This window comes from Gopherus flavomarginatus, chromosome 19, assembly GCF_025201925.1.
Source record: "Gopherus flavomarginatus isolate rGopFla2 chromosome 19, rGopFla2.mat.asm, whole genome shotgun sequence".
In the NCBI taxonomy this organism is placed as follows: domain Eukaryota; kingdom Metazoa; phylum Chordata; order Testudines; family Testudinidae; genus Gopherus; species Gopherus flavomarginatus.
In genome coordinates, this window is record NC_066635.1 from 9,737,117 (window position 1) to 9,758,912 (window position 21,796).

Below are 21,796 nucleotides of genomic sequence, written 5' to 3' on the forward strand. Positions count from 1 at the left end.
TCACGTGCTGTCCCAAAAGACCTTACTTGACATCTCTTTCTACACAATAACATGGTAGACGGCCTGTTCATTCAGTTGCTTATTTGGGGTTCAAGCCCTCTCAGTTGCCTGTTGAGGCATCTGGATCCTGATTCTCACAGCATCTTCGCTTTTCCCCACGGCTCCTGCAGACTTTTGGTGATGAGAAGGAAAGAGAGAGCTGAACGTAGAGGGATTTATTTAGTTCCTGGTCCTCAGACTCTCAGCAGGAAACAGCCCACTCATAAAACCAACAATTGGTGAAGCAATTCAGTGCAACTTCCCCTTTTCAGCGTGGATACAAGAAGCTGCCCGATGCACAGGCGGAGAGGGCAGCAGGGAGCGTCCAGACAAACAGCTCTGTCTTACTACCAGCTGACCAGCCAGATTCTAGCATTCAGTACAGGGGCCAGCCTCAGCCATGGAAGATACGTACATCAGACACATTGAGCTGCTGGGCTTCGAGAAAAGGTTTTTTCCCAGCCAACATTATGTAAGTACTTGGAGATTACACTGCAGAGCAATAAACTGAAGGGTTTTTTTTCTTTAGGTATAATTCCTCTTGGCTTTGTTTTACCTTCAATTTTAAATAATACCTTGAAAGAGAGATTCTAAAAGTAACATTTTGGGGGAATGCTGCTGCTCTTCTGAGCTGAGACAGTAGGCTGGATTGTAGTTAGAAATGTCTGTTCCAGACCTGAACACCCAAGTGTTCAGGGGAGTTTGGGTCCAGATCTCACCTGCTTGGCTGATTCCTATCTTTGTAATAGGCCATGGGTGGCCATCCTGTGGCTCCGGAGCTGCATGCAGCTCTTCAGAGGTTAATATGCAGCGCCTTGTATAGGCACCGACTGGGGCTGGAGCTACAGGTGCCAACTTTCCAATGAGCCAGGGGGTGCTCACTGTTCTGGCCCAGGCCCTGCCCCCACTCCATCCCTTCCCCCGAGCCTGCCATGCCCTCACTCCCCAACCCCCCCGGGCCTCTTGTGCATGCAAAACAGATGATTGCGGCAGGTGCTGACTGGTGGGGCTGCCGGCAGGTGGGAGGTGCTGGCAGCTGGAGTAGGGTGACCAGATGTCCTGACTTTTTTTTTTAATAGAGACAATCCCGATATTTGGGGTTTTGTCTTACATAGGTGCCTATTACCCCCCACCCCCAAGATTTTTCACATTTGCTGTCTGGTCACCCTAGGCTGGAGGGCAGGAGCTGATGGGGGGCTGCTGATGTATTACTGTGGCTCTTTGGTAATGTAATTTGGTAAATTCTGGCTCCTCCTCAGGCTCAGGTTGGCCAGTCCTGTAACAGGCTGAAACAAAATGAGGGGTGCTCAGAACCAAGAACTTTGGGGCAAATTGGAACTGAACGCCATGGCTCACATCACCTCTAGCTTTAACATGGAGCGTGTCACGGGGAGTTTGTGATCACTTGCCACTGTTGGAAAAGCAATTCTCCTGGCTCTCTGTTTCTCCCCAGTCTCTCTTGTATTTCTATTCTCTGGCTAACCTTTTCAATCCCTAATCTCTTTTCTGTATACAGGAGAGCTAGCTGAAATTTTTCAATCAACATTTTTTTTTCGGTGGGAAAACAATTTTCGCCGTAATAAAAATGTTCTGTGAAAACAGTTCCGCATTGATGAAATTTTCAATTTTTTGATGAACCAAAATGAAAATTTTTAAAAATTCATTCTGAGTTATTTGGCATGGGAAAAAAATGAAAGTTTTAATGGAAATAAAATAGGAGTTTTCAACCAGTTCTACTTTTTCGTTTAGGTTTTTGTAATTAAATATTGCCTCTACTCAACTGCCCTGCAGCTGAGCCTCTACAGAGTTGGCTGATTTTCTTCTAAGCACTGCAGCAGAAGGTCTTCTTGAGAAGTGATATGAAAGAGAATGGGACTTTAGCCTCATGGATCAGTTCTGGAGGGCATTCCACTACTAGGGGCAGTATAGAAGAAAGCACAGGGGTATTTTGAGAGAAGCAGACAAGCAGGTAGTCTAGATTGGCACCATGGGTGGTGTCAATGGAGTGGGGGATAGGGGAGTCCTATGTGGTATCTGCTGAATGGCTGTTTATGGGAAAATCAGCCCTTTGTACCAGACTGTGCTAGAAACTGCTGTACTGTATATGCTTCTTGAGTTTTCTGTGAATAAAGAAAAATGAGGATTGTCACTGACACAGGTTTGGAGATGGATTGTAGCTAGACATGCTGAGTATGTGAGTGTGTGTGTGCAAACAAGGCTATCTACCTGGTGTCTCTTGGAAAATGGTTTACAAACGATTGTTTCTACATGGCTGTAAAAATTGGGGTCCCACAGAATAAACTGCAGAATCTGAACTCTGTTTGTTGTTCAATAGGTTTACATGTTCCTGGTGAAATGGCAAGATCTAACCGAAAAACTAGTCTATCGAAAATTTACTGAGATATATGAATTTCATGTAAGTCAACTCTTGGTTCGTATTGGTTCAGCTAATTCTGGCTTGTGGGGGCAGCGGCCTGGAGGAGCTTAAAAGGCAAAAACAAAGGCCAAATTCTGTCCGTTTTGGAGAGTGCTCTGCAGGTTGTTCTGGTATGGTTATAGAATCATAGACGATTAGGGTTGGAAGAGACCTCAGGAGGTCATCTAGTCCAACCCCCTGCTCAAAGCAGGACCAACACCAACTAAATCATCCCAGCCAAGGCTTTGTCAAGCCGGATCTTAAAAACCTCTAAGGATGGAGATTCCACCACCTCCCTAGGTAACCCATTCCAGTGCTTCACCATCCTCCTAATGAAATAGTGTTTCCTAATATCCAACCTAGACCTCCCCCACTGCAACTTGAGACCATTGCTCCTTGTTCTGTCATCCGCCACCACTGAGAACATCCTCTTTGGAACTCCCCTTCAGGCTTGAGGCCATATTCTGTCCAACGAGACCTTTATAACACGCTCATCACTGTGCTATGGGGATGCCTACGCTTTTTATGCAAGGTGAGGGAAGGTTCACAGTGACTTCAGTGGAAATTGCACATAGGTTTTCAGAACCATAATATAAAACTTGTAGCATTCAGTCTGGGCCAGGTGACCTCAGAGCATATGTGGTCAGATTTCCTCAGGAGAGGGACAGGAATTAAGTGGCCTCAGCCACTTAAGTAGCAGCCTTTACTAGGTTGATTTGGAAGAAGGCTGTGGGCCGTTTTTCTAGCACCTTCCAAGCAGGGGTTTGTCATTCACCAGACAGAGGAGTCTGGAAGTAATTTTCTTTCTAGCAACGTTTTACTCCAATGAAGTGAGAAGTTAAGCTGGATATAAACTGCCCTCAGGAGAACTGGTTACCACAAGGTACAGACATCCTGTCCCAGGGCTTCCTGGGAGACTGGCTTCTCTTAACTCATTATCTCCAGTGCCACGCACGAGAAGAGCCTGCTGCTGCTGCAGTATGTTGATGGTTTCAGGTTCACTTAATCATGAATGACGTTTATCCATCTGTAACACTTGGATAATACGCCTTCCCTTACAAGTGTTGTGAAGCTTTATTCCAGTTTGGAAAGTATTCTGGTCCCCAGATGGGGGCAGACTATTATTTGATGATTATTTCTTTGCCTTTATTTACAATTTGTATTAAGAACTCAGTGTTAAAGGGTAAAACGTTCTTATTTTCAAAAGAGACGTAGGAGCCAAAATCTCAATGAAAAACAATGGGACAGAGGCACCTAAGTGCCTAAAAGTCACTTCTGAAAAGATGGAACCTGGCTCCTAAGTCACTTAGGCACTTTTGAAATTTTTTTACCTAAAGTCCTTTGATGGGTGCCCAATCCTGCAAGGTGCTGAGTGCCATCAGCTATCAGGATCTGACCTTTTAATGCTAGCTACCTGATTTGTCAGCACAATCAGCCAGTTAGCTGTCTAGGTGCTATAAAATGAGATGCAAAATTGAGCTCTCCATTGGATGTGTAACCAGAGACCAAGTTGAGGCCTTTGGAAAATCAGGGCCTGGGTCTCTTTTACCGGTGTCCTCAGCCTGAGCCCAAGGGATGAGCACTCTAGGAGTCTGATGGAATTTGGCCTGGATATGCTGACTGAACTGTGCACCTAATACTGGTTTCTCTTCTCATGCTAGAAATCCTTGAAGGAAATGTTTCCCATTGAATCTGGGGACATCAACATTGAGAATAGGATCATCCCTCACTTACCAGGTAAGCAGATGTATAGTGCAGCCAATCTCTTCAAGGCAGGAAGCTGGAATGAAAAGGGATGGCAGCCCCCATGTAATATGTCTGCATACACACAGACACCATGGTCTTCAGCGGGGATGGGACCTGAGACCTTTGGAACTATACAGTAAATCCATTAGGTGTGAGTAGCAGACTGTTGTAGTAACTGGAACTCTGCACTAGAGGGAGACATGGCTAAATGAACACCACAAAGGACTTGGTGTACTTCTTGTTGTATATTTTCTGAAGTGTAGGTGATCAACTCTAGAAAAACACGATACAGCTGCAAAGTGTGTCAGTGCTTTTAGAGTCATTTCAGCAGAATTGGTAGGTGCTTTTAGGTGAACTGACATGCTTCTGTTTTTAAAAAAAGAGAAAAAACAAACCAATTAAATTACTGTAAATAAAACGTTAGAGGGGTCGCCGTGTTAGTCTGGATCTGTAAAAACAACAAAGAATCCTGTGGCACCTTATAGACTAACAGAAGTTTTGGAGCATGAGCTTTGGTGGGTGAATACAAACTTCATCAGATGTGTGTGGTGGAAATTTCCAGAGGCAGGTATAGATATGCAGGCGAGAATCAGTGTGGAGATAACGAAGTTAGTGCAATCAAGGAGGATGAGGCCCTCTTCTAGCAGTTGAGGTGTGAATACCAAGGGAGCCGATAGTGCTTTTGTGGTTGGCTAGCCATTCACAGTCTTGGCAAAAGCAGTTTCTCCTCCCTTGGTGTTCACACCTCAACTGCTAGAAGAGGACCTCATCCTCCCTGATTGAACTAACCTCGTTATCTCCAGACTGATTCTCGCCTGCATATTTATACCTGCCTTTGGAAATTTCCACCACACACATCTGACGAAGTGGGTATTCACCCACAAAAGCTCATGCTCCAGTACGTCTGTTAGTCTATAAGGTGCCACAAGACTCTTTGTCACTTTTGTAAATAAAACAGTCGCTTCACCTACTGTTTCAGATCACAGATCAGTAACTGCCTATAGCTCAACTTTTGGCAGTTGCAGGGAAAATGGCCTAGCTGCCCCTGGAAGTTGTACATTAATGTACACCCATTTTCGGTCCCAGCCACGTCTCCCTCTTGCAATCTAGGGATGGATGAGCGATCGCTGAAAAAAACCCATGTCAGCCTGAGCACCATCCTTGGCAGGCAGAAAGCTTTTCAGGTCTTGTGGCTACTTGTTAAGGCAGTGAGAGTCGGGAGATCTGTGTTCCGTTCCCAGTCTTCGGCAAGTCATTGCACCTCACTGTAAAACTGGGATAATGCTACCTATCTTCCTCAGAGTGATTATGAGGATTCATTCATGAATGCTTCTGAGGGAATGCATGCATAGAAATACCCATTAATAATTCTTTCTTGGAGTTACCTGAGTGAATAAGTGGATCAGGATTAGAACTCAATCAAGCTTGCACTGAAATCAAGAGGTATTTGCCCATGGACTTTACTGGGAGCTGGATTTGGCATTAGTCCCTGTCACTGATCTGAGTAACCTTTGGGTAAATGCAAACCTACTAACTGCCATTGGCTGGGGAATGCCCCCAAAGTCCCCGCTGTACTTTCCCCTGTCCTCATAAGCAGTTTTAAACGCAAGTAGTTTCTCAAAGATGATTTCACTTTGTTGATATTAGTTACTGTAATCGCTGCGGTGGGTGGGGTCATATTTCTCTGTCAGCATTTGTTGCTCTATTTTTAATGAAATCCCTTTGATATGAGGAACGCCCAACATCTGGTCTGCTGGATTTAGCAGTGAAAGATGGTGGTCGTAAAGGGAAAGACAAAGTGGTATGTTCATCTGCCTCCTGTCCTGGTGCATGAAAATTCTTGCCTCCTTTGCAAAGTTGTTGCTATAGTCAGACTGTAGCGGCTGTGTCTTGGTTTTGCTGAAAGGCCCCAGAAACATCATCTGTACATTTTGAGGAAGTTGTAAGATCCACCAGCATAGCCAGGAGAGCTGCTTGTAACCCTTACAGCAGTTCTGGTAAAACACAGGACTCGCTGAAATTCTGAATGAAATCCATTCAGACCTTTCTGAGTCACGCGAGCAGGAAAAATTTGTTGTTCCACTTTTCTCAATAAACTAAAGAAACAGACAAAAAACTCCATTAAGAAATCATTACTAGTGTGTTGGGGAGCCACGGCTGAAGCTCTGGCCTGTTGTCTTACATAGGGCCTGTAGGTGTGCAGAATAAACAGCAGGAAACCACTCTCCATTATAAAATTCAAAGGACTCACTTGAGAGTTACAGTTGCCACAGCAATGTGCAGTCTTTAACGTGCCGTACGGTGCACAAGACACCAAATGAATATAAGCCTGACACAGATAACATGACGCCTGTGGTGTGTTGTCTGTGTGCCAGGATATGCATGAAGTTATTCGTACAGCAGGAACAGCTGAGAACGATGGGAGCGGCTAGATGCTGAGCGTGTCTGAAAATCTGACCTACGTGGGAGCCGAGCTCTTTGGCAGCGTGCCCATAGGTTGGGGGAGGGAAATCTAGTCCCTGGCTAGGGGTTAATACATGTTTATGGGTGGGGACCCTATAGGTTAGAAGGGAATTTTCTTGGCTTCCACTTACACAAATAAACCACAGGTTCCCATAACATTTGATAGTGAGGTACCGAGGTGACCTTCAAAAGACCTATCTCAAGATAGACCTTTATTTCCCTGGAAAGAATGAATCAAAATGCAAACTGCACCCCTCCATAACAGTGCTGAGATTCATTCCTCTGCCTGCCCCCTGAACACAGTAACAAGCAGTATATTTATAGTGTTGATTTGCCTAAAGGCACATGGGTGTGCTCCAGAACAGGCACGTAGTAGTATTGATTTGCGGAACTGAAAGAATTAGCCTTGTTAATGGGTGAAGTTAGTGGTTGCACTGGACTGTAACTTATGCATGCACCTGTGTTCTTCAGAGTGCTCAAGACAATGTACTGATCATTTCATTATCTAATGCAAACACACTGGGTGAGGTGACCTAGTAAAAATTGCAGAGACATTAATTTCCTTGTATTATCTCCACAGTTTGTTTATACTCTCTCCACCTTCTGCCAGGAACTTAGCCCGGCCTCCCTGCTGCCGTTCTTCCTACTGCAGAGTTAAAGAATTAATGCACATCCTCATATCTCCTTCCTTCCTCATACACCCCATCTCTTTTCCCTCCTGTGTGAACAATCTGTAAACAATGTAATATGTAACAACGAATTCTAGCTCAGATTGAGTAACTAGCTTCACTTGTCCACTCTTGGTCATCGTCTGGTTTGAGGAGGTTTTTTCCCCCTCCAGTAGATTAAATTGGATTATTAAATCCAAGAGCTGTAGGCTTCTGTTCAGTAGGCGTAGGGCTTCTGTTAACAGGGCATCTCCTGTCACTGAGTCTGAGGTGTGATCACTGCTGCTCTGAGACACATGGCAATTCAACGGTATGTGGAATTGAGAGGAAGGTTGGCCCTACTTAGGGCACTACCTGGGACTCAGTTCAGTTCCCTACTCTGCTACAGACTTCCTGTGTGGTCTTAGTTACCTAGGCCTTTTCTACACTGGGAACTTACATTGGTATCGGTGCATCTCTTGTGGATGTGAAAAATCCATGCCCCTGAGAGATGTAATTATACTGACCTAACCTCCAGTGCATAAAACGCTAGGTAGACAGAAGAACTGTTAAATTGATCTGGCAACCGCCTGTCAGGGAGGTGGATTACCTGTGCCAACAGGAGAACCCCTTCCGTCAGCGAAGCTGTGTCTAACATTGCAGCTGCACTGCTGTAGCGTTCTAAGACTAGAGCTCCCCTTAGCCTCTCTGCGTCTCAGATCTCTGCCTGCCAAAGGGTGGCAATAGCACGGTCCTGCTGCACAGGGAAGTTGTTAGAAATTGAGATGTGGGATGGGCCAGTGGTTAGGGCACTCGACTAGGGCTTGGGAGACCCAGGTTCACTTCTCTGTTCAGCTGCATTCTTCCCCGGTGACCTTAGAGCAGGTCATTGCTTAAAATGCAGCGTTGGCACTGGAGTGCTTAAAGAAAGATGCTCCTACACTGATGGGAGAGCTTCTCCCCTGGGCATAGTTACTTCGCCTCCACGTAGCGCAGTCTATGGTAGCAGGGGGGGAGAGGTGGTAAAGTTGGTGTAATGATATCGCTCAGAAGTGGTGGTCGATATTTTTCGTCCTCCAGGACTGTGTTTATGATGCTTCAGCCTGCGTTCTGATAGAGAGAGAGAGGTGATCTCCCAGCCACTCAGAAGTGAAGCAGGACCATTTAGAACAAAGGCTGTCAGCTTTGTTCTAATCTATTGGCCCATAAGAAGCTGAGGTGGGCTTACCCTGGTGATAGCTATGGGGATTACGTTAGAGCGCCACAGCACTAACATGAGGTCTTCCTCTCTCCGTTGGCCTGTTCCCTTGCGGGGGCTGGAAGCAATCTGCTCAGATTAGTACTCTCTCCACAAAGCTGCTCTGTCTGTCTTCACTGCAGAGCTTCTGCTTAGATCCAGGGTGTGCAACTGGCTGCCACTGGGCTTCTGCTGCTGGCTTGACAAAGGGAGGAATTCTGTGCTCTGGCAGCAGAACTTTTAAAAAACGTAGGTCCGTATTTACGATGGGCTTTTCAAAATGTTTGCCAAGGACACGTTTTTCCGAAGCACCCTTGGGATGTAGCTGCACTGATGGCACCCATTTGGTGTCAGCAGTAGCCACCGCTTTCAAAAATGTCCCCTGTGGCATCTGAGGACACTTTGAGATGCTCCCAAATTCCATTACCTTAAAAGGGAGCAAGAAGCCATCTGAGTAACAGTCACTATAGATTAGAACCTTTTGGGTTCTACTCAGCTCTTTTTTAGGTTGATGTTCGGTATCGAGGTGACTGCGTGGACAGCTCTACCAAAAGCGCTGGTCACAAAATATAAGTCTCCCTAGTTTTGCTCTTTTCTAGCACCCAAATGGTTTGATGGCCACCGGTCTACACAGAACAGACAAGGCACGCTGACTGAATACTGCTACACCTTGCTGAATCTGCCGCGCAAGATTTCCCGATGCTCCCATGTTCTGAACTTCTTCAAAGTCAGGCCTGATGACTTGAACCCACCCACAGACAGCCAGTGAGTACCGCCACTTTTACCAGAACTCAGGGTGTCTTAACCACTTAAAAATCTAATCTAGGTATCTTTCTACGAGATCTGCTCTAGCTGAAACAGGAGGTAATGCAGGGAAGTCCTGCAGCCTGTGTTAGGCAGTGGATCAGACTAGATGATCACAATGGTCCCGTCTGGCTTTATAACCTATGAATCTAACTCAAACTGATGTTAAATTTGTAACATACACATTTGTATGCAACTTTCTTATGTTTGTCTTTACCCCAGCGAGAAGGGGAGGAGTTCTCATCTACTCAGTTGCTGATGTTCTGATTAACATGATCAGATTTCTTCTATTACTATAATAGGAGACTAATATCCTAGAATATATAAATAATATATGATATGATATAATATATTACATAGCCAGAGCACTAATAACAGCTATAGTTAATGTTGCCTGCGCATTTCCATTCTAAGCCCCTGTTTCCAGATCAAATTTTCAGAAAGATTGAGTGACTATCGGGCTGAAGTATTTCAGGCCTGGCCTCTGCCCAAAGATGAGGTTATTTTCATTGTTTATTGCATAGGAATTGGCTACTATCTCTTTAAATAGTTGATGAGCCCTCTAATAGCCTTCCCTGTCTTGCAAGGGTACATCTACACTGGACCTGGAGGTGCAGGGATGATGACCAAGATGGTCAGGGATGTAACCCTGTGCTTGGGGCGACCCTAAACCTCTGACTGCCAGAATCCAGGAGGGGAAAATGGATGGATCTTTCCAAATTGCCTTGTTCTGTACACTCCCCTGATGCTCTGGTACCGGCCACTGTCTGAGACCGGGTACTGGGCTAGATGGACTATGGGTCTGATCCAGTATGGCTGTTCTTATGTTCTTTGTATGGAGGGAAGGGAACCCTGTTGGTGATAGGAACTGGGAGAAAACAGAGTCAAGATCCACTGGCATTAAACTGACTTCACTCTTGTTTATCTAGCATCAAGAAACCAGAGACATATTTAGTGCCAAAGGAATCCAAGAAAAACGTTGCAGGTAAGAAGTAGTTGTGGTTTTTATTCTGATGCTGGTAAGCAACCGCTCTAGCCACAGTGAGCACATGGTTCCATCAGCACTGTGGGAAAATATCAACAGAGGAAGAACAATCTCTAGGGTGGGCAGTGTTCAGCACAGCATCAGCTTCCTTGTCCCTTGGTACAAGAGCTGGCCCTGCTGCAAGGCAAATCTCCTCAGCCATGGAGCAGGAGGTGCCAGCTGCACACCGAGCAGCACGGCCTTCTCTGCAGAAGTGGCCTGGAGGGTGGGTGTAGTAAGTTGAGAAGCTGCCCCTGGAGTGGTGAATGGAGGGTTCCAAGCCAGCCTGAAGGGATGGCAGCCTCAAAGCAGGTCCAATATAGACCCACTGTGGCACTAAGTGCCAGACTCATGCACTCGGAATGAACACATTGTACTGGAGGTTGCAGTCCAACAGCACGGTCGGCCCTGATCCAGCAAAGCGCATATGCCCAGTAAGGATGGACTGAAACACGTGCTTAAATTGTTTGCAGAACTGGGGCCTTATGCTGCAGTAGTGTTATTTCTCAATAGAACTTGACAGAAACCAAGTTCCTCTCTTTGTGCTTGGGGCACCCGATAGAACATGGATACGCTGCCCTTTTTCCTTTCGTACAGAATCCGTCTTCATTCTAGACGCTTCCCATGCATGACTGGAGCGGGTAGGCTAGGTCTCCTTGAAAGTCAAACCCATTCTTCTTTCCTTGTAAGGTTTCAAACCTTCAGCCAGGGGCCTGCTTGGCTTGTGGGGCTTCCCCTCCCTTCTGCAAACACCATTTCCCACTCAGGACCGGCTGATAATAGTGGATCTGTAGGCCAGTGCATATTTTACAGGGTCACCTTACCTGCTATTCCATTGCTACTGCTGTCTGCAGAGCATTTACTGCCAATGGGAGAACTGAAACCTTACAGCAGAACCAGTCTGCCTGGGGCAGCAAATGTTTAGTGACGGTTCATGCATGAGTGATGGCAGCCTGTGATGGGCAAATATTTTCTGGGACATTTATACAACATACTAAATACTACTGCTTGCTTACTTTGTTATGAATATAATCATTTGGGGCCCTTAAGCCACAGTGGCTGTCTTGCTAGTGCAGTTAGAATTCTTGTTGCTGTTTTTCTTGACCCTTGTTAGAGGAACTCCAAGACCATTGCTGCTGAGGGTGGTGAGAACACCCGAACTGCTACCCCTTAGGAAGTGAGAAACTTTTGGGCTTTCCACTGAAGTTCTGTGGAGTTTCCGCAACCTCTTCCCGGGTGATCAACAGCTTTACTGCTGGATGGAAAACGATTAAAGGAGCTCATGAAATCCTGTCCCCGCTTCTCTCTTGCAGACATTACTGGCCCCATCATCCTGCAGACGTACCGAGCTATTGCTGACTATGAGAAGAACTCCAGTACCGAGATGGCTCTGAAAACGGGGGACATGGTGGACATTGTGGAGAAGAGTGAAAGTGGTAAAGCCCATTGCTCTGGAGGGATGTGCCCTGGCTGCAAAGTTCAGGGCTGATTGGATCCAGCTTGTTGTTTCAGCCCATTGTAGAGACAGGGATTTTTGTGCTGGGCCTATCTCTAGGTCTGTAGAGCTGCTTTCACAGAAGTAGCCAGGCCTATTGGGTTGGGAACAGGCCTGAGCGCTAAGCACACTTGGGTTCCCTTCCTGGCTCTGCCACTGATTCATTCTATGACAGTTTTGTGGGCGCCAGTCCTGAGCCCACAGCAGACACCAAGTGGGGAGGCAATGTGCCTTTCCAACCGCTTTGGGCTGTTGGGGCAGCAGGTGTAGCTGGGATGGGGGAATCTCTGCACCCACCAGGGAGGCCTCTGTGCTGGAGATACCCCTGCAGGGAAGCCGCCTGGCTGCTCTGTGGCCCCCGTGCAGAGGTGATGGAACTAGGGGTGCTTGAAGTGCTTTCCATCATATCCAGGGTTTACAGTGTGGTTCAACGGCTCTCAGCACCCCCGCTATACAAATTGTTCCAGCCACTCTATCCAGTACAACCACTGCAACATAGCCACAGTGCAGGGAGGAGTTCCTTCCAGTGCGTCTGTAAATCACAGCCCCTGCCTCCCTCCTGAGGGGTGGCTCAGCGAGTGAAAACTTGCACGGTGCTGTAGACCTGCAACATACTCTATATGTGGACGGGAAGCTCTTTGGGGCAGGGGCCATCTTTTCATTCTGTGTTGTACAACACCGAGCACCGGGTCCTGGTCCAGGGCTGGGGCTCCTGGGTGCTACCACAGCACAAAGGTAGCAATAAAGTGAGCATCTGTATATCAAAATGTGTTTTAAGAACTTCTGTGCCCTAAGTATGGAAGCTGAGAGCATTTCTATATATATATATATATATATATATATATATATATATATATACACACACATGTAAAGACAGCAAGCACTCTATGATCACAATCCTGCCCTGAGTGAAGGTCACATGACAGGGGACATCTCTTTGTGAGGCTGTGATGCAATCCTAGAAAGCCCTTTGAGCTTCCCTCATGATTTCTGGGATTGGTGCCCAGGGAGGAAATAACATTCTAAATTTACGGTCTGCATGGTTGCAAAACAAAAGTGGACTTCCCCTCTCCTGTTGTCATGGTGATTGACACACAGAATCACTTCTAAACTGAGACATACAGGAGCTACTCAGGGAAACACTGATTACTTCCCATCCTGCTCAGTCAAGTCACTGTGAAGTGTTCAGAGGCAGATGCACGACTTGTTTGTACATACACAGTAGCCTCTTTACCCCACTGATTCTTACAACAGCTCTTCTCGGTCCACCTTCCACTCCTTTGCATCCTATTGCTTTCCACACAGAGGTCCCTTAATGACCAGTCCAATAGTCAATTAAAAGAGCCAGGGTTTGGGTTTTGTTAGGTTGCTGTCAATGTTTTCTAGAATATTCTGGAACAGCTACTTAGATAAACTTCAAAATATAGACAGGGCCTTAGGGAATCTTATCAGATTTTCTAGGCCCAGAAGCCATAGACAGTTCCAGTTATGCTGCTGATGCTTCATTGGTAGGAGAGGCACAACAGTAACCCCTGAAAATGAATATCAAGATAGGTTGTCCCATGGTTCTGCGGTTTAGTTGTCCCACAGATAAAGAACAGAGCCAGGAGACCTGGATTCTATTCTCTACCCTGCTAGTGACTCTGTGTGAACTCAAAGAAGTCCCTTAACTTCTCTATTTCTCTCTTTTCCCTCTCTGTCCAGTTAGGTTAATGACGATGCCCCTAGCTCAGAGGCCTGGGGTGAGAGTTTATTTGTACAGTTTTTGGAGCTGCAGCCTGCAGAGTACAATGAATAGTATTGACTGCTGTGCTGTTTGCTGCTGGCTTTGTTACAGGCTGGTGGTTCTGTCAGTTAAAGAATAAACGTGGCTGGGTCCCAGCTGCTTACCTGGAGCCTATGGAAGGTCCTGATGAATCTGAAGAGCAGGATCCTAACTATGCAGGTAAAAAAAAACCCAAACCCACACCAATAGATCCACACTGGACATCTCCATGTTCCTGACCAGGATTCTGGAGTAATCCTAGGAGAAACTGCACTTAAATGATTCATCTCTCTGAATTTGCAGTGAGCCAGTATGTTCTAGGGCTGGACTTCAGGAGTATAGCCAGTACTGTGTGAATTCCCATGCAGTGGCACCATGATCAATGATGCTTATAGTTTAGGTATCTCACTACTGACCTCAGGGCCCAAATCAAACCCGAGCACTTGAACCTCCCCAAACTTTAAGGAAGTCCAGATCTGGATCCAAACTGGGTCTTGTTTAAAATGGGATAAATTGTTTGTGTATTGTCTCTGTCATTCCTGTGGCCTGGATCACTGAGGAGCCTTTCTTTGGATATTAACACCTAATGCACCCTTTAAGCCTTTGTTTCTATTATCTTGTGCTCAGGGGAGCTCTATGTTGTCAGAAAAGGTTACACAGCTGCTGAGGATGATGAGCTCACGCTGAAAGAAGGAGACGCCATAGAGGTTATCCATAAGCTACTTGATGGCTGGTGGGTTGTCAGGTAAGAGAAATCCAAATGACATGTCAGGGTGAATGGGATTTGGTTCTTTGGGCCACTCGAGGGGAGGCATAGAGAGAGAACCTGGCCATTCAATCTAATTACCAACATGAATTATAGGGTGGTTTTTTATAGATGAAGCTGGTAGCATCACCCATTATTAAGGTTGGCTAACACTTCCCATTATAAGACCCTGTTTTCAGTTGTTTATAACTTTGCCAAACTTTCATCATTGGGGCTGAAATTTGCCATGCTAGGTGTCTGCCTCAGATTGACTGATTTTTTGGGGGGATGGGAATTTTCACCCCAAACATTCAGCTGTTCCCAAGAATGAGGCTCGGGAAAAATAGATTGATTTCCCTCCCCCCTCCATATTAAACTATTTGGGAGACCTTTTCCTTGAAAAGCTTTAGTGCCTCCATGCTTTGGAGCAGGACCTTGAAATGTGTGTCACCTTTGTGTCAAGGATGTGCCTTTTGCCATCCCCGTGACAAATTGGGCTAAGTTATAAGCCTCTCAAAACTAGTAGTTGGCACTTGCTCAGCAGAGGAAACTTGCTATCGCACAGCTAAAAGCCCTGAAGATTCCATTCACAGTGATCCTGTTCCAGCCTCCTCAGAGCAGGACTTCGCCTGAAACTGCAGCTCTGCTGTGGGTCATGCTGGGGCAAGGCATAGGAATGGAAAGCAGGGAGGCTGTCTCAAGTATTTTCAGTAACCCTGCGGCTAGCGCCAAGTTGCATGGAAGAGGAAGCTGCCTGACTTAAGTGCACAGGGGGAAAGAGCCAAGGGGGTGGAGTTGAAGAAGCATGAAGGTTTAGCTCCTCAGATAGTGCAAATCACAACTGGGGAAGGCAGCTGGTTAGGGGCTGAGGGAGATGGGGACCTGCTGGGTAAGGAGAATGAGTCTGTGTGGGAGGTGGAGTATAAGAACTGACAAAGAGACACAGTTCAGGGGGACAACTGAACCAGGCTGGGCGAAGGGGCAGCATGAGGAGGGAGACTGGGACTAGGAGCCAGTAGGGAGAAAAGTCGATAGGGAAATGAGTCATTCTGTCTTCAGAGCAGGTTTGAATAGTGTGCAGTAAACAAGGCCTGGCACCATCCATTTCAACGACAAGGAGAGAGAACAATGCTGAATAGTTGTTCATTCAGTGAGCACCATCCATCTGCGCACTGAATGAGGCAGGGGGCCTGTGGAAAAAATAGGATGCGAGCACCGAATTATAGACTGTATCATACTGCATTTGGGAGTCAAAATTAAGGCTTCACAGGCCATCCTAATTCTGGCAATTCCTAACCTTTGAGTGCTTGCCTCTGCAACCTTAATAATACTCTTCTAACATAGTTTATGTGTGTGTAATAATCTACTGTATGCCGTAGAATTAGTGGTACATTGAGATGGATTCTAGCCAGCTGATTGGCTAACGTTTAGGGCATTGAAAGCACCCACTAGGTACCTTTTGAAACTGTATCACCCAATCCAGAGAGATGTTCTGTGTGCTCAGATCAGAGGCCTATGAAGCAGGAATGCTGGAGTTTAATGCCGGCTCCTAATACCCACTACCCCTGTGTCCAGGGCAAGTCACCTAACTGCTCTGCCTTGGTTCCTCACTCTTAAAATGGGACGGGTAAAAGCCACATCACAGGCATGTTGTGAGGATAATTCATTAGTTGCTGATTACAAACAATGAGGATGTAAAGTGCCATAGAAGCACCAAGTATTGTAACTGTCTGCGGTGATGGTAGGGGGGCAGAATCTGTTAGTTTGCTATAGCAATCCTGGTGCAGGGCATTTTCTGCCATAGAGCATCAGCGGCTCCCTGATGGTCTTTAAGCCTCAGGCGATGCTTTCTGCCTTAATTGTTACTGCTTAAATAAAACAGATGTTAAAGACACAATGAGCTTTGTTTGAAGGGCTTAATGCAACTCCCTTTCAAGTTAATGGAATTTAGATCAGGCCTTAAAAGATATGAGCCATTTCTCAGTGTAGTGATTTTACTCGCTCATTCTCTAGAATGGACAGACTCTCTGAGGTATCTGCAGGCAGGTTTTGAGATGGAGGAGAAGAGGAGCAGGTTGCTTTGTCAGCTGTCACCACTAGAGATTAAAAATAATCCCCCCAGAACTGCTAACTGCCAGGAAGGTAGATTTATAGATTCTGAGGCCAGAAAGGACCATCTAGTATGACCTCTTGTAGAACCCTGAACACAGAACTTCCCCCAAAATCATTCCTCAAGCAGACCTGTTAGACAAACATCCCATCTCGATTTTAAAATTATCCGTGATGGAGAATCCTCCAAGACCCTTGGTAAGTTGTTCCCCTGATTTGGATAGACATGCTGTCGTGATGACCAAGGAGCTGTACATGTAAGTGATGTTATTTTACACCCCAGGAAGGAAGAAATCACTGGTTACTACCCCTCCATGTATCTGCAGAAATCTGGGGAAGAGAACAACCCTGTGAAGAATGAGCTGAGAAACAGAGGCGCCCCTCCTCGAAGGTAGGGTGGGCAAACAAGGTCTGATTGTTCTGTAGAGAAAGTGTGATGAAGCAAACCGGGCTGTGGGTTGGAATGCCTGTCGCTTGCCCTAGAAATGAGGAACTGCTTAAGTGCTATGTGAGGGGTGGGGCAAGAGTGTTGCTAAAAGGCTTCCTTCCTGAAAAGAAAGACGAAGGAACGAATCTTGCAAGATGCCTGCTGAGTAACTTCAATTCCCATTGATGTTGTTAGGATATGAGGATGCTAAACTCTTTTCAGCACAGGCCTATGCAGACTTCACTTGAGCACTATCTCTACTCAGATTTATTTCTAGGTGTCTGCCTGCAGTTTCTTTTCTGGGGATAATCTTGGTTAATTTTCAGATTGGATTCTGTTTTCAAACTGTGTTCACTGAGTCTTTGAAAAGCGAGCCGAGATTTGACTAATCGGAGCTGCCAAACTAGATGGGAGGATTTGAGCTAATGGAAGGGATTTTATTTTGATTGAAAAATAAAAGTTAATTAAACTCTGGTGCTGATGCAGCAACAACTGCTGGAAAGTGCAGAGTTGAACTGTCTCTCTTCATTTCATCCCAAGCCAGGTTTCATACATAAATTCGCAAATCCAGCTTGTGGTCTGATTCTGAGCTGGTGTGGATTGGCATAGCCCCACTGATGTCCATGCAGTAAATATCTAGTCAAGCTAAGGTATCTATAGGGCACCAGTAACTGAAGTTCGCAGTTGTCACTATATAGAAAAAGAGAGAGAGAGACTCCTAAAGATATTATGAGTGAAGGATGAACCGACAAAAAGCAGTGAGTTTGGGTTCAGTCTGGATAGGCACCCAAAAGTTCTGCTGTTCACTTGCATTAAACAAAGTAGCCCTTGTAAGGTGTACACACCTCCCATTGTGAAGAAAATTGCTTCTGCTTAGGGCAGCTATGAAATGAGTGCATGTAATTTCACAGATGTGAAGTGTGTTGAAATTTTAGGAGTGAGTAGAGGTATGGTAATGGAATATGAAACCTCTTCCACTTAGGTAAACAGTATGAACCCAATGTGAAAAAATAGCCGGGATAGATAGTAGGTGCCATCTGCTCATAGCTGTTTGATGGACCGGTTATGAAAATGAGTTGGTCTTAGTTCAGATCCCAGAAGAGAGGCAAACACCTGCTCAGAACTCCCAGGGGCAGCATGCTATCTTATTTCAGCTGGGAATCCAGCCCCATGTCTTCGTGTTCATGTTTATTTTCACTTTGTACAGTACTTTAGTTGTGTGTGATAGGTGTAGCTTGGGAAACAACAGGCTGAAACCATGCTTCCTAAATCATGTAATCTGATCTGTCTATGGGCCAGGTTCTGATCCCATTTAAATTTATGAGCGTTTTGCCATTGATATCAAAGGGACCAGTATTTTAGTGTGTGTGTGTGTGACACGCACAGTGTGAATGCCCTGATAGCCATGAATTCCTACATTGGAATTACACTGGTGATATACCAGAAACAATTGACATAAAGAGGCATAGGTGAGCAGTGTGGCCCAATGGATGGGACACTTTGCCACTCACCTGCTATGTGATCTAGATAGCAAGTAACTGATGCTTTCCTTCCTCAGGAATGTACTTTGAGATCAATGGAAGAGCTAAGTTAGCGTTGCTGTTGTTTACTGTAATTATATTCTAGCTTCACACTTACTTATTCCTTTTTAAAGCATTCGTTCACAGCAGCTAGATGCTGCCTGACTGATTTTACACAACAAATCACATAAGGTTGCTCACAGTTGCTGACACTAATCCATGGTCCTTTTGCCTGGGATAATCCAAAGCAATCATAAATTAAATCCAATGAGAATGCTCTCCTCGGGATGAAACTCTGCCAGGCCTACAAGAGGGGAAGGTTCCCGTGGTGGGGACCTGTAAGTAAGAAAGCATAGATAGTTAAAATGGCAAAAACTGAAAGATTCACTCTTTCTCAACGCAGGTCGACCATCCGAAATGTCAAGAGCATCCACAACCAAAACCGGAAGCAGATCAGCCAGGAGACATACAGACGGAACAGCATGAAGTACAGGAAGATGAAGACGCAGAGCAAGCTCCAGAACAAGTCCAACATGATTAGTAAGTTTCAATCTGACATACCCACTAGACGGAAAGCCTGTGTCATGTACAGCAGGGGGGAGGATGGTTGTACTCAAGGAGACCCTCGTGTGCATTAGGCCTCCGGGCTGGTGGATATCACTGCGCTTCCTAGTCTACCCACCACATTGCAAGTCCTCATACCTTGCTGAGGTTGCTCAGGGGTGTTTGTGGCAGTGGGAGAATCCACACACCAGAGCTAGTGACGGCCACTTGGTCTAATTTTGAGCTGCAGACAGCACTTCTACAGCAGTGCCAGGCAACCAAATCAATGGCAGGTCAATCCAGACTGTAAGGAATGGCCAAGCATCAGATTTTCAAGGAGCCGAGCATGTGCACCTCCCATTGCCTTCACTGATGGCTATGGGTGCTTAGCGCTTACAAGCATCAGGCTACAAAGGAGTTGGGTTTATTCTCTTTAGAACAGTACAGACTGAGGGGTTCTAGAGAAATTGTCTTCATTATGAAATGGCCTGATGAATCTGATGGTGATTACAATCTCTTGCAATCCTGACAAAGCAGTTTTCTATGAGCAGTAAATAGGGAAGTGGGTTTCATACAAAGAGTTAGACATATATGGAAAAAGTAAAAGGGAAAGGCCACTGAAGCAAAGACTACAGATGGAATGAGTTCAAGAGATGCTTAGATTCGTTTCTGGAATAGCAAGGCATTGAGAGTATGAAAAATCATGGAGGTGGAAATAGGGCAGGCCCCAGAAGGGCCAGTACTAACCCCCAAAGGGTGGAAACTAATGATTTCTGATTTCTAAAATGTCTTAAATGCCTGCAAATAATGGGAGGCAATATATGGAAAGCCCAGTAATGCATTTGGGACATTCCTAGTGAATGGGAAGCTATACAATGAGCGTGGAGCAACACAGCAAGCTAAATAGCACATCGAGTTAGCCAGAGAGAGGCCCACACCAAACATCTGGATCCAGACTTTACAGACCTAGAGTTTAAGGCTAGAAGGGATCAGCAGATTGTCTAATCTGACCTAACACAGGCCACCCACACCCCATACACAACAACCAAAATTAAACCAAAGCGTTTTACGGACTTCGAGATACTAGACTATTATGAACCACAGAGAGAGAACAGGAGGAACCCAGGTGCACCCAGTGCCTGAGCCCCCTGCAATGGCAGAGAATTGATTGTGTTATACCCAGATGAACCTAGCAACTGGTCCATTCCCCCATGTTGCAAAGGAAGGTGAAACCCTCCCAAGTTACTGCCAATCTGACCTGGGAGGAAAATTCCTTCCTGAATCCCGATCCCACATCCAGCAATCAGCTAATTCTGAGCAAGAGCCAGCCAGCTACCTGCGATACAACTTTGAAACTCGATCCAAACTCTGCTGCTGGCTCCTTTGCCTGCAGTTTAGTGAATCAAAAAGTAGTATGGAATCTAAATGTTGTGACATCAGCCCCCTCAACTAATCTAGGGCCTGATCCTACAAGGTGCTGAGCACCTTTTTAGAGCCACGATTTAGCAAAGAGCTTTAAGCATGTGTCCATCCCTGTTCAGCAAAACATATAAACATGAGCCTGACTCAAAGCATCTGCTTAATGGAGGTGCTTAAATTTAAGGATGTGCTTAGTTCTTGCTTTGACTAGGGGCTAATTGAGGATGCTCGGCACCTTTCAAGATACACTTCTCACCTCATATAGGATTGAGCCCATATTTAGTAAATTATCATATGATATCAGTGGATGAAATTCTCTGGCCTGCGTTACACAGGAGGTCAGAGTAATGGTCCTGTCTGGCCTTGAAATCCAGGAATAAAGCAAACCACAGAAAAACATAAAGAGGAGGAAGGGAAAAATACTTTCCCCAGATGGAAATTTTTGAATGTTTAGAACAAGAGTGTGATGGCTTTATGGGAGTTGATACTAACAAATCCCTTGCAGATTCTAAACCATTTTTTCAGCCCCCATGTTCCCTTTAGAAGGACCCGATTTAGTACTAGATTTTGGACCCACTGACATCAAACACTGATGCTGGGATCAAAATCCATTGGGAGTGTAGGGTACCTAAGTCACTTGGCCTTCTCTGAAAGTCCCAGACCAATATGCACAGATATTAAAGTGGGTCTGACATGGAACTTTCACATATTTTTATGTCTTATTTGTAGGAGAGAAAAATGAAATGGTGGAAAACGTGTCCAAGGCCCAACCAGCTGTTCCGCCACGACCCAGTAAGGACCTGATCATGAATCGTTGTACAGAGAGCACGAAGAGCAAGATCAAATGATCCCATTGAGGGAAAAAAAAATAAAGCTGATACTTATTCTCTGCCAGGACTCTGTAGCCAGACTGGACAGTTCTGGTGAATTTCAGCACCTCTACAAGAGTGGCAGTTCTCATAATGTTTCTCAGAGCTACAGGTTATGGCACTTCAGTTGAGGTTCCCCATATAGAATCATAGATTATTAGGGTTGGAAGGGACCTCAGGAGATCATCTAGTCCAACCTCCTGCTCAAAGCAGGACCAATCTCCAAATTGCCCTGTCAAGGATTGAACTCACAACCCTGGGTTTAGAAGGCCAATGCTCAAACCACTGAGCTATCCCTCCCCCCAGTCTCTCAACCAATCTGAATTGTTCTAAACTTGATGGGCCAAATTTAGTCTTCATTTATACTTGTGTAATCCGAGGGAGTACAATGAGCCTGCATTGGTGCACACAAGGACAGAATTCGGCAAGATATACTTAGTGACTGTCACATTTTTAAAAAATGTTTACTATGAACTGCTACACAAAATACAGTTGATCAAGTATCAGAGGGATAGCCCATGTTAGTCT

General features: G+C 45.6%; 1 protein-coding gene across 1 annotated transcript; it reads left to right on the forward strand.

Moving 5' to 3' along the window:
* The first annotated feature begins 297 nt into the window (after positions 1 to 297).
* NCF1 (neutrophil cytosolic factor 1) lies at positions 298 to 21,406 on the forward strand. Its single transcript, XM_050928745.1, has 11 exons — positions 298 to 511; positions 2,375 to 2,455; positions 4,117 to 4,192; positions 9,148 to 9,313; positions 10,282 to 10,337; positions 11,690 to 11,812; positions 13,709 to 13,816; positions 14,264 to 14,381; positions 16,774 to 16,881; positions 18,841 to 18,977; positions 21,129 to 21,406. Exons 1-11 carry the CDS (start codon positions 440 to 442, stop codon positions 21,245 to 21,247), a joined length of 1,164 nt encoding a protein of 387 aa, XP_050784702.1. The 5' UTR covers positions 298 to 439; the 3' UTR covers positions 21,248 to 21,406.
* The last annotated feature ends 390 nt before the right edge of the window (positions 21,407 to 21,796 follow it).

Coding starts and splice junctions, on each gene's coding strand:
- NCF1 (XM_050928745.1), top strand. CDS start 440: ATGGAAGATACGTACATCAGACACATTGAGCTGCTGGGCTTCGAGAAA. Junction 4,193..9,147: donor GATCATCCCTCACTTACCAG/GTAAGCAGATGT, acceptor GCTCTTTTCTAG/CACCCAAATGGTTTGATGGC. Junction 16,882..18,840: donor AGAGGCGCCCCTCCTCGAAG/GTAGGGTGGGCA, acceptor TTCTCAACGCAG/GTCGACCATCCGAAATGTCA.